At 40.7% G+C, this 12,692-nt stretch overlaps 2 protein-coding genes across 3 annotated transcripts in view; one reads left to right on the top strand and one right to left on the bottom strand.

Annotated features, from left to right (window-relative positions):
- Positions 1–4,788: 4,788 nt before the first annotated feature.
- si:cabz01076231.1 overlaps positions 4,789–12,692 on the top strand; it is a 758,238-nt gene continuing 750,334 nt past the window's right edge. The window contains exon 1 of the mRNA XM_073907834.1: positions 4,789–4,819. The gene's annotated coding sequence lies outside the window, so the exon portion shown is untranslated. The remainder of the gene's footprint in view (positions 4,820–12,692) is intronic.
- Positions 9,337–12,692, bottom strand: part of LOC101886933 (adenylate cyclase type 2) — a 66,117-nt gene continuing 62,761 nt past the window's right edge. For both annotated transcript variants that reach the window (XM_073907799.1, XM_073907800.1), the window contains exons 26-28: positions 12,119–12,233; positions 11,158–11,282; positions 9,337–9,594 (exon numbers count right to left, since the gene is read on the bottom strand). In XM_073907799.1, the coding sequence (XP_073763900.1) occupies positions 9,451–9,594; positions 11,158–11,282; positions 12,119–12,233 (384 nt within the window). In that variant the 3' untranslated portion in view covers positions 9,337–9,450. The remainder of the gene's footprint in view (positions 9,595–11,157; positions 11,283–12,118; positions 12,234–12,692) is intronic.

The raw sequence follows: 12,692 nt of genomic DNA, 5'->3' as shown, positions 1-12,692 counted from the left end.
AAAAAAAAAGTTGAATTAAGGAATTGTTTTTCTTTAACACAAAACCCCAAAACAACATGTCCAGAGCTTAAAGAAAAATCCCCACAAACCTTTTGGACAATTGGAGAATTCACATCAGACCAGAAAGATTTAACAGAGGGACACTCCCAAAACAAGTGAGCAACAGATTCAGAAGAAGCCTCACAGAAAGAGCAAGAGATGCCAATGTCATTTTTAAAAAATTTGGAAAAATTGTTTAACTGGATAAAAGTCACCTCGAGTTGACTCAACCTGCAACCTTCTGCTCTCCCTCGTGAAGCAAACAACGAAGTGATTGAAGATGCAATTCATCGACTGGCCTCTGGGGGGTGGCTACATCAGTGAGTTGATCCCTATAGACCAGGGTTTTTCAAAGTCTAAGACAGTGGGCCTCCCTTTTGACACAACTTATCCATTGGCGCCCCCCTCCTTCCAAACACGCACGCACGCACACACACACACACATGCGCGCACACACACACACACACACACACACACACACACACACACACATATATATATATATATATATAAAGTATATATAAAGACAGACAGATGTCAGACTGTTAACTCACTTTTATCATCATTTGCATGAAAGTGCAATTATTTACAGAGTAATAACAAGTATTTTAATATAACATTTTTAAAACTAGGATGATGGTTCAATATGAATAGAACAGATCCAAGAACTGTCCATCCCAGTCAAAACAGTGGAAGTTTAGCGGGTCTCATGCTGTCATTAGCCAAAATATTTTGACAAACCACACATAAAGGTCGTGGTTCATCAGCTGGTCCTGTCCACGTAAATCCTAAACTCAAATACTGATCATCATATCGTCGTCTTTTGGGTTTAAGCCCTGAACTTGAAGGCTTTTGTGGCGAGGGGGCGTGGCCGAGAGCCGTGGGAATGGAGTGAGGCCACAGCGTAAGTGGATACACCTGTGGTGGTGCGCACCTGCCTCAGATCCCACGGAAGGAGCTCTAGATCATAAAAGGAGGAACGTGGGCAGAGGAAGCCGAGAGAGGACCGGACCCGGACATATTTTACTTTTGCTTTCAGTTTGACGGCAGTCTCCGTGAGGATCTGCCGTCCGTTTGTTTTGGTTTAGACGGAGCTGCCGTCACTGTCATTAATAAATCACTTTAAAACTGCTTCGGTTCTCCGCCTTCTTCTTCCCGGCGGCCAAAGGGCCGTGAACTTCATTACAGCTTTGAATCAGGGGGTCTCAGAAACCGACCCATTGTATTAGCAGGCATATACCTGTTTTGGCGGGCTCGCCAAACAGAAGCGAATTCACAGCTATGGCCTTCTGGGTAAAAAAGGTTTTCTTATATTTGACGTATTTTTTTTTTTGCTTTGTTTAATTAAAACGTTTAAGTATAATAAAAAATACATATAATAATTAAACTTAATAATTATATTTTTATTATAATATATTTTTTCCCGTGCCTCCCCTGACATGCTCTGGCGCCCCCCAGGGGAGGCACGTCTCACACTTTGAAAACCCCTGCTATAGACCAGGGATTCCCAAACTTTTTATTCCGGGACCCACCTAGGCAAGTAATTCAATCTCAAGACCCACCATGATATTTTAATTTGGAAAAATGGGTAAAAAAAAAATGTATCCATAAAAAGCAGTCAAAAATATATGGTGTGCGGCTTTTTGGATTTTGCAATTTGATATGCACAAAATGAGGCTCGAAGTGCTTTTTGTGGGATGCTGGCCGTAACTGTAATCATTTTTTTGTTGAAAAAGGTACTCTTTTATTATGAATATGATCAACCTTTGATCAAGCCCCTGGATTATGATCAAGCCTCGTCACATCGCAGTAAATTCCTCTGCTAGTGTGTAGTCATAAGAAACTAAATCGCTTTTTGATCGACTACTACAAGCGGGGAAAACGTCAGATAAATATGCCAATGCAGTTAACATTATTGCTGAATAGATCTAATATTTACACATTTGCTTGAGGGAGGAATGATGGGGTAGTTACATTACTATTACTATTTTCCATAACACCTATGCCCTTCCATAACATTAGCTGATGTTAAAACTAACAGATAGCACTATAGCTATTCATTGATTAGCAATCTGTCAACGTAGGGATGTAAAAAATAACAACAAATAGCTTCAAATGATAGAATACATAGCAAACATTAAAAAATATTGAGAATAAAATAAAAGGTTTAGTCTATTAAAATCAATGGCCTATACAGAAATTAAATATAATTAAATAAATGAAATAAAGCTATAAAATCTACTTCACTTTTGATTGTATTTGCATGTTGATTAAAGTTACTATAGTTATTTAGTGAAGAGCAGCTAGTGAATCTCTCATTGTGTTTAGTTTGATAACAGAGGTGTTAATGTAAGAATGCACAGATCTATAATGAAGCATTCGACTACTTTAGTAACTGTGTGTGCTCATTTAAGAGAAAATTAGTTGTGTTTAAAATAAAACACGCAGGACGTTGCAAAAAAAGAAAAAAAACGAAATAAAAGCACTTTTCCGACGGTCCCTTACTGAGAGCTCCGCTCAGTGCGAGCTCTACCGGCTAAACGCAGATTGCGAGGGCTTAAACGGAGCAGTGCTCGTAATGTCGAGCGAAAAAAAAGAAAAAGACAGCTGTGAAACACAACCAGCTTTGTGTTTTTGTAGGAAACACACTTTAGACATTTTTAGGGTAAGAGGTTTTTAAGTTATTGCCGTCAATCGTACTGGTTTTGATTCACCGCAATGTAAATACAGCTGTAGCTATGTGACATTGCGCGACCCACCTTTGTTCACTGTGCGACCCGCTAGTGGGTTCGACCCAGTTTGAAAACCCCTGCTATAGACTGTTTTCACGCAGCCGCCATTGTTAAAAGCGAAGTTGAGACTGCGGTGGGCCTCTTTTCCTTTTTTCACCTACCTGTGATGAGGATGATAATGGCCCTGCCCGCTTGTAGATTCAGTTGTGTGTTCCTCAGAAAGCTACGGGTGTTAAAAAGTTGAGTTTTGACTATTCTTGAGTCCCTTCAGTCGATCCTCAGGACTGGCGGCAGCACTTTTAGCTTAGCTTAGCATAGATCATTGAATTGGATTAGACCATTAGCATCTCACTCCCTAATCCTCCTCCGTTCGTTTTCTAGGTTTATTTTTTAACTATTGTTTGTCCCTAAAGCCTGGTTTATACTTCTGCATCAAGTGATCGGTGTGACCCACGGCGCATGCAACACGCGTAGCGGTGCATTTATACTTCTGCTGCTGTCTCTGTTGGTCTGCAATTACACTTCTGAAACACTAGAGGGCAGTGAGGTGTAAATGTTCCTCTGTGTCGAGTTTCTTCGCTGGTGTTTTGCTTTTCCTGAACACTTCCTGAATGTATAAGTGGCTCAAACTCACTCATTTTGAGGCAGGAACCGGCGGACGTGCAACAACTTTAACTATGAGGTAAACACAAAACAAAACTTTCCATCCGGAGCTCCTTCACGGGACTCCACACTTGTAAACAATCGCTCCATCGGGCTCGCGCAGCTCTTGGTCACGCCCATGTAACAGGTGTTAAATTTATGTATGTTTTCGTTATAAATTCACACAAAATCTTTGTTTTGTTGGTCATTAATATGTGGGAAATAAAGAGAAAATGTTTTATTTTTGTTTTGACGCGTCGGCGCGATGACGTCATTGACGTGCGGTGACGTCAGTGACATAGCGCGCGCTTTGCTTCAGTCAGTCAGAGTATGGAAGGCCGTTGGGGCCAAAACGTCTGCAACGTCTTCCAAATCGGAGGACAGAGCAGAGCGAGGTAGGCATTTACTCCTGTCCCGTGGAAAAATGTGTATAAAGTAAAAAAATATGTAATTTAGATGAAGTGAGTTTTGTTATATAACATGTACATGAGTTATATGAGTGTGTTTTGGTTCTTTATATCGTGTTTTAACCTGCCAAACTGTCGTTTCAACCAGGAGAAGTGCAGTGCACGATATTAGCATGAAGTTTAGCCTGTGGAATGTGTATTTTGATTGCTGATTTTTGATCTATTTGTGTATGAATGTTTAGCAGTAGCAGGCGTAAGAGGAGTTTTAAGAGAAGACTGCATGTTCTCTGTTTGTGCAGGTATTGTTTTTTGTGTCTGATGTTTAATGTGTTATATAAGATACTGGTAAATGTTATATATTAAGAGGAGTTTTTGTAACGCATTGGGAAGTTTAAATATTTACTATATTAATTAACAGTTTTATAATGACTTATCTTTTTTATTATGTAATATGTTGTATTTACTGTTTTGTTCTTGCTTGAGTCTGCCGGAGGACAGAGCAGAGCGAGCAGTAGCAGGCGTAAGAGGAGTTTCAAGAGAAGACTCATACCTGCATGTGCTCTGTTTGTGCAGCACTTGAATAAATGAGACCGCTGAACCTGCAGACAGACTCCAGCTCTTTACACAACACAACACAACACAGAGGGGTAGTCGAGCCGTTAAGACCGGCCCCGGCTACACCCACACTCGTCAGCACTACCAAGTCGACCAATCACAGAGCTTGCGCTACGCGTCTAGCGACATGTAGTTAAATTTCTTGAGAGGTGCTCGTCAGTGCCGCCGACGGCCACAGTGAGGGCTATGCGGCCACACGTAGGCCGCGCTGTAGTATACGCGTGCGCTTGACGCAGAATTATAAACCAGCCTTAATCCACTTCCATACTGTTAGCGTTACTATTGGATGTGCCCTCAGACTGTCATGTCATGTGTTACCTGCTTCCCATATTTGGACATATGCAAATAAATGTATTCCGGTTCAGCAGAAAACCGAGGAGAGACGTGAGTTATTTTACCTCCGTGTAATTAAGATTATATACCGGTTACCATACACGAAAATGGCTGCGCCAACAGGTTATGGGCCCAGAAGAGATGTGAGTAACCGATGGAATAGATTGTGTTTCGACGGAGATGAGAAAAACTATGAACTTTGGGAAACAAAGTTTTTAGGACACATGCGGTTGCTAGGATTGAAGGAGACGGTGCTATCAGAGGCCTCCGCACATGCTGATGATGATGAAGGACCTGATAAAAATGAAGAAGCGTATGCAGAATTAATCCAGTACCTGGATGACAAAAGTTTGTCACTTGTCATGAGAGATGCCGCGGATGACGGTAGGAAAGCTCTGCGCATTTTACGGGCCTACTATGCTGGCAAAGGGAAGCCGCGAATCATTTCTCTGTATACTGAGTTAACTTCTTTACAAAAGAAACCAAGTGAGAGTGTCACAGACTATATTATAAGAGCTGAAACCGCAATCACAGCACTAAGAAATGCAGAAGAAACCCTTAGTGATGGACTTCTAATTGCGATGATTTTGAAAGGTTTGCCGGACTCATTTAAACCGTTTGCAATACATATCACACAGAGTGATACAGAAATAACGTTTGCTGAGTTTAAAACGAAGCTGAGAAATTTTGAGAGTACTGAAAACTTCCACAGTGTCGCCAGTGAAGATAACGTGATGAAAGCAAATGCCTCCCCCTCGGGACGCAAGGGGAGAGAAGGGCTCGCATACTCGGACATTACGTGTTACAACTGCCAACAGAAAGGGCACAAAATGCGTACATGCCCAGCCTTAAACTGCAAACGACAGTGGTGTAATTACTGCAAAAGTTCAACACACAAAGACGAGAACTGTAGACGAAAAAGGAGAGATGATATTAAACTGGCTAGCGACAAGAACGATGATGAGGAACACACATTTATCTTCAAAGCCAGTGACTACAGATCATACGAAATACAGCGAAAAGGGCTGATGGTCGACACTGGCGCGACCTCGCATATCATTACTGATCTTAAGAAATTCAAACAGTTTGATGACAAATTCCAACCGGAGAAACACTACATTGAGTTGGCGGACGGAACAAAGGCGAGTGGAGTTGCGCAGAGAAGAGGTGACGCAGAGGTGCACTTGATTGACAGCGCGGGACATAAAGTGAAAACGATACTAAAGAACGCCTTGTATATACCATCGTATCCACAAAACATTTTTTCTGTTAAAGCAGCAACAACAAACGGAGCTTCGATCAGCTTTCAACAAGGACAAGACAAACTGACTCATAAGGACGGTACAAAATTTAGCATACATGAGTACAATAGACTGTATTATCTGAACACTGCTAATGGAGATGGTGATACTGATAGTTGTAACTCATGTTATGATATCCAAACCTGGCACGAAATTCTTGGGCACTGCAATTATGAAGACATTTCCAAATTGCAAAATGTAGTGAAGGGGATGAAAATAACAGGGAAGATTGATAAATCTAATTTAAATTGTGAGATTTGTACACAGGGTAAATTTGTACAGAGCCGAAACAGGGAGCCTGATACAAGAGCTAAAGCTGCACTCGAACTAGTGCACACAGATCTAGCTGGTCCAATTGACCCAGAAGCTAAAGACGGCTTCAAGTATGCTTTAGCATTCACTGATGATTACTCTGGTGCAGTATTTGTTTACTTTTTAAAAGCTAAAAGTGACACTGCAAGAGCAACTGAAAAGTTCATTGCTGACACAGCACCTTATGGGCGCATAAAGTGTGTTAGGTCAGATAATGGAACAGAGTTCACAGCAAAAGAGTTTCAGTCTCTTTTAAGTAAGAATGGTATACGCCATGAGACTTCAGCGCCATATTCGCCCCATCAAAATGGGACTGCCGAGAGAAATTGGCGAACACTTTTTGAGATGGCAAGATGCATGATCTTAGAGAGCGGCCTGCCCAAGATGTTGTGGACCTACGCGGTAATGACTGCTGCAGTAATTCGCAACAGGTGCTACAATAGCCGTATACACCAAACCCCATACTATGCATTGACTGGGAAGGAGCCTGATCTCTCTAAAATGAGAATATTTGGTTCAGTATGCTACGCATACAAACACGACAAAAAGAAGCTGGATGCTAGATGTGAAAAAGGGATTTTTGTAGGATATGATAAAAACAGCCCTGCATATTTGATTTATTATCCAGACACAGGAAAAGTTCTGAAGCACAGACTTGTGAAATTCATAACAAGATGTGTGGCTGATCATCAGACACAGACAGAAATCACAATGTCAGATGATGATTCTCATAGAGAGAGATATGTATCTCCCCAGTCAACACATAACATTACTAATGAGACGCCAGAAAAGACAACTGAGACAGAGAGTCAGAGTAGTGCTCAAACTGAGAGTGGTGAACAATGCGCACGTTATCCTAAGAGAAATAGGAGAGCCCCACAGTATTTGACAGATTATGTATCTGATGTGGAGAGTGATGATCAGATTCTTACTAATGTTGATTACTGTTACAGAATGCGCGATTTACCACAGACTTTTGAGGAAGCTATGAATTCCAATGAGTCTAAGATGTGGGTTAAGGCCATGGAAGATGAAATTAGCTCACTACAAGAAAACAATACATTTACCCTAACTACACTACCAGAAGGTAAACATGCAGTGGGGGGTAGATGGGTCTACTCTATTAAGAGTAATATAGATGAGACAGAGACATACAAGGCCAGATATGTTGCTAAGGGCTATAGTCAAGTGATGGGTGTAGATTACATAGAGACTTTCTCACCAACAGCAAATATCACATCAATTCGAGCCTTAATGCAAATGGCAGCACAATATGATCTTGAACTTCACCAAATGGATGTGAAAACGGCTTACTTACACGCTCCAATAGATTGTGAGATTTACATGGAGCAGCCGAAAGGATTTGAAGTCAAATCAAACAGAGGTGATAAACTAGTCTGTAAATTGAACAAATCACTGTATGGTTTAAAACAATCAGGACGAAATTGGAACAAAATGTTACATGTGTATCTCACTGAAAATGATTTCATACAGAATCTGGCTGATTACTGTGTGTACAGTAAGCGAAGTGGTAAAGACAGGGTGATCATAATAATCTGGGTAGATGATCTCATCATAGCTGCTAGTGACAACAGTTTACTGAAGGATGTGAAAGAAATGCTGACATCAAAATTCAAAATGAAAGATCTGGGAAAGCTCAAACATTTTCTAGGAATTGATTTCGATCAAAGTAAGGGAACTGTAAGGGTAAACCAGAAAAGATACATATTGCGAATACTGGAGAGATTCAATATGTTAGACTGTAAACCCAGATCAACACCATGTGAGCTGAAATTGGATTACGACAGTGATAGTGATCCTATTGATCCTAAAAGGTATCGTGAGGCAGTAGGTAGTTTGATCTACCTAATGACATGTACTAGACCTGATCTAAGTTGGGTTCTTAGTAAACTATCACAGTATTTGTCCAAACCAAACGAACAGCTCTGGTCTACGGTTAAACATGTTATGAGGTACTTGAGGGGTACAATTGATCAGGAGCTATGTTACAAGAAAAGTGATGAAAAACTTAAACTTGTGGCATATTGTGATGCTGATTTTGCCTCAGATCTAAATGACAGAAGAAGCACAACAGGGTATTGTTTCAGCCTTTCTGCAAATGGTCCTTTGATCTCATGGAAGTCAAAGAAACAGTCCACAGTAGCTCTATCGACATGCGAGGCAGAGTATATGGCACTGACTGTAACCACACAAGAAAGCATGTACCTTGTACAGTTATTGGACAGTATGGAAAATGACTGCATGTATATGCCTGTACAGATTTTTGAGGACAATCAAGGTGCCATTGCACTATCAAAGAATCCAGTGTGCCGTCAAAGATGCAAACATGTGGATGTACGGTATCATTTCATTCGATCGGCACTGAGCGATGGAAAAGTGACTGTTGAGTACTGTCCCACAGAAGACATGGTAGCCGATGTCATGACTAAACCAGTGACAAAGTTTAAGCTGGAAAAATTCAAAGGTTTTTTGTTTGGTATGTAAATCGAACATTTGTGTTACCATATACAGTTTGTATACTGTACAGTATGAGTGCAAGTGGGGGTGTTAGCGTTACTATTGGATGTGCCCTCAGACTGTCATGTCATGTGTTACCTGCTTCCCATATTTGGACATATGCAAATAAATGTATTCCGGTTCAGCAGAAAACCGAGGAGAGACGTGAGTTATTTTACCTCCGTGTAATTAAGATTATATACCGGTTACCATACACGAAAATGGCTGCGCCAACACATACATGTACTCATCAGCTTCAGTCACATCAACGTTTAAAATGTAAAACAATCAACAACTCGCAGTTTTCTATCAAACATTTTAATAGACACATTCACTGAACATACAAAATATTAAATACACGTTACCAAACAGTAATAAATAACAAAATACAGGGAATTCCATACAAAACTAAAGTCATTTGAAAGTTTATGAAGGCCACAGACTCTTGCGTCGTTTATAAAAATAGATGAACCATTAAGGTAAACTTCAACATACAATAAATGAACTCAGCCTACAGGACCTTAGTGAAACACTGATGCAGCGGGTGTGTGTTCAGACAGGCGTGTGATTGGCTGGCGTGTGCTCCGTGTTGATGAAGTATGTGGTCAGTTGACCTTTACCTTTCACATTGACCACTCCTCTCTGGGTCACCGAGTAACCCAGAGTCTGGGCCACCTGCGCCGTCTCCTCCGTCACCTGAAAACACATCACAACATAATAATAGTCATATTTATTACATCAGTAATGATGTTAGTTTATTATAAACATGTTATTAACACTGTTTTCTCTTAATTTACTGAGTGTTTCTCAAAATTGACGAAAAGATTTTAAATACCTAGTAATATTAAACTACTTTTAGTACTGACAAAATTACGAAGTACACTTTATTAGGTACACCTGTCCAGCTCAATGGATTTCGGCATGTAGACATGGTCAAGACGATCTGCTGCTGTTCAAAGCGAGCATCAGAATGGGGAAGAAAGGGGATTTAAGTGACTTTGAACGTGGCATGGTTGTTGCTGCCAGACGGGCTGCTCTGAGTATTTCAGAAACTGCTGATCTACTGGGATTTTCACGCACAACCATCTCTAGGCTTTACAGAGAATGCTCCGACAAAGAGGAAATATCCAGTGAGCGGCAGTTCTGTGGGCGCAAATGCCTTGTTGATGAGGCCAGAGGAGAATGGCCAGACTGGTTCCAGCTGATAGAAAGGCAACAGTAACTCAAATAAGCACTCGCTACAACCGAGCTCTGCAGAAGAGCATCTCTGAACACACAACACGTCCAACCTTGAGGCGGATGGGCTACAGCAGCAGAAGAGCACACCGGGTGCCGCTCCTGTCAGCTAAGAACAGGAAACTGAGGCTACAATTCACACAGACTCACCAAAACTGGACAATAGAAGATTGGAGAAACGTTGCTGCTCTGATGAGTCTCCATTTCTGCTGACACATTCAGATGCTCGGCTCACAATTTGGCCTCAACAACATGAAAGCATGGATCATCCTGCCTTGTATCAGCGGTTCAGGCTGGTGGTGGTGGTGGTGTAATGGTGTGGGGGAGATTTTCTTTGGGTCCATTAGTACCAATTGAGCATCAACGCCACAGCCTACCTGAGTATTGCTGCTGACCATGTCCATCCCTTTATGAGCACAGTGTCTCCATCTTCTGATGGCTACTTCCAGCAGGATAACGCAGCATGTCATAAAGCTCAATCATCTCAGACTGGTTTCTTGAACATGACGATGAGTTCACTGTACTCAAATGGCCTCCACAGTCACCAGAGCTCAATCCAATAGAGCAGCTTTGGGATGTGGTGGAACGGGAGATTGGCGTCATGGATGTGCAGCCGACAAATCTGCAGCAACTGTGTGATGCTATCATGACAATATGGAGCAAAATCTCTGAGGAATATTTCCAGTAGCTTGTTGAATCTCTGACATGAAGGATTACGGCAGATCTGAAGGCAAAAGGGGGCCAACCTGGTACTAGTGAGGTGTACCTAATAAAGTGGCCAGTGAGTGTAGCATCGTTGTATAACAGTGGTTTTGTTCTGTAGACAATTCAAAACAAATATAGCCTAAAGGGGCTAATAATATTGACATTAAAATGGCTTTAAAACTATTCAAAACTGCTTTTATTCTAGCCGAAATAAAACAAATAAGACTTTCTCCAGGAGAAAAAAATATTAGAGGAAATGCTGTGAAAAATTCCTGAATCTGTTCAACATCCTTTGGGAAATATTTGTCAAGTGCTGACCTGTATTTTGTCCAGGACTCCAGTGCTGTCCATCCGGCTGGCCACGTTCACTGTGTTTCCCCAGATATCATACTGAGGTTTATGAGCACCGATGACGCCCGCGATCACAGGCCCATGATTAATGCCTGAACACAACAACACAACACCAATCACATTCATGCAAAACCAATAAATCACCACAATAAAAATTCTCTTTTTCTCTCATTCATTTATTTACTGTTTTGATTTATTAATTTTATTTTATTCTCGTAACTCAGAACACTGTAAACACTCAGGGCTCTGTCATACACCCATCGCAATAAGGCACAGGACGTGTTTGGCGTGATTTGCTGCTATTTTTAGACCAGCGCAACTGTAATTTTCACGTTTTGCTTCACGCTGTTTAATAGTAAACCATCTGCGCTGCTCTGTGGACTCATGTGTGTGCTGGTCTATAGAGGAGGTGTGTTAATGCGCATTGTTGTAGCGCTGCTATTCTGAGGAACTGAAATCGAGCCATTGACCAACTAAAAGCTGCTTTAAAGTCCAGCAGAGCATGTTAGATTTGCGCCTATGCAGGTCAAAACTCTTACACACTGCTGAACACACACAGGATGATCAGCAACACACAAATATCTTCACAGATGAAAACAATTAAAGGATTAAAATGATCCAGAAAGGATGATTCTCTACATCAGTATAAACACCACTGCCTCCATGCAGTGATGACTTGGTAATTTTTGTGTACAGATCATTTGAGTTTGCGTCTTTGTTGTGTTCTTTCTCTTTTCCAAAACAACAAAGCGAATCTAAAAAAACGGATCAAATGAACAAAATAAAGTTTGTAAACATTACGATTTCTAAATTCAAACATTTAAAAAAGAAAACTAATATAACTAATCTAACAAAAACATGGTCACTATACTTTTAATATAATAAAACCATGGTTAATTTTAGTAAGAAAAATACAGCTTTGATTTACCAATCCTGAGTTTGAAGTTGTTGAATGAGTGCATGTTGATGTTTTCCAGTTTGCTCATCAGAGCGATGGCGAAGTCAAGCATGCAGCGCACCTGGTTGTAGGAAACGTCACTCACCTGTGCATGCAGACACACACACACACACACACACACACACACACACACACACACACACACACATTCATTTGATTTTACACTTCTTAATAAGGAATTGTGGTACATTTCAAGTCTTTCCCATTCATTTTCTATCAAATGTGATGTTTCAGTAAACAGAATTATTATTAATGTAAAAAAAGCAAAAGACTTAAATGGGAAAAAAACCATCTGATTCTGGTACTAATTGTTGTTTAACCTATTAAAAATGGATTGACTTTTTAGACCACAATAGAATTGATGATAACAGAGTTGAAGATAAAAGAGTTGAAGATAACAGAGTTGAAGATAAGAGTTGACAGTAACGGAGTCGACGATAACAGAGTTGAGGATAACAGAGTTGAGGATAACAGAGTTGACGATAACAGAGTTGAAGATAACAGAGTTGACACTAACAGAATCGACGATAACAGAGTTGACGAT

Source organism: Danio rerio, chromosome 7 (assembly GCF_049306965.1).
Source record: "Danio rerio strain Tuebingen ecotype United States chromosome 7, GRCz12tu, whole genome shotgun sequence".
NCBI lineage: Eukaryota > Metazoa > Chordata > Actinopteri > Cypriniformes > Danionidae > Danio > Danio rerio.
The sequence above is the reverse complement of the archived record's forward strand: the minus strand, read 5'-3'. Positions and strand labels throughout refer to the sequence as shown.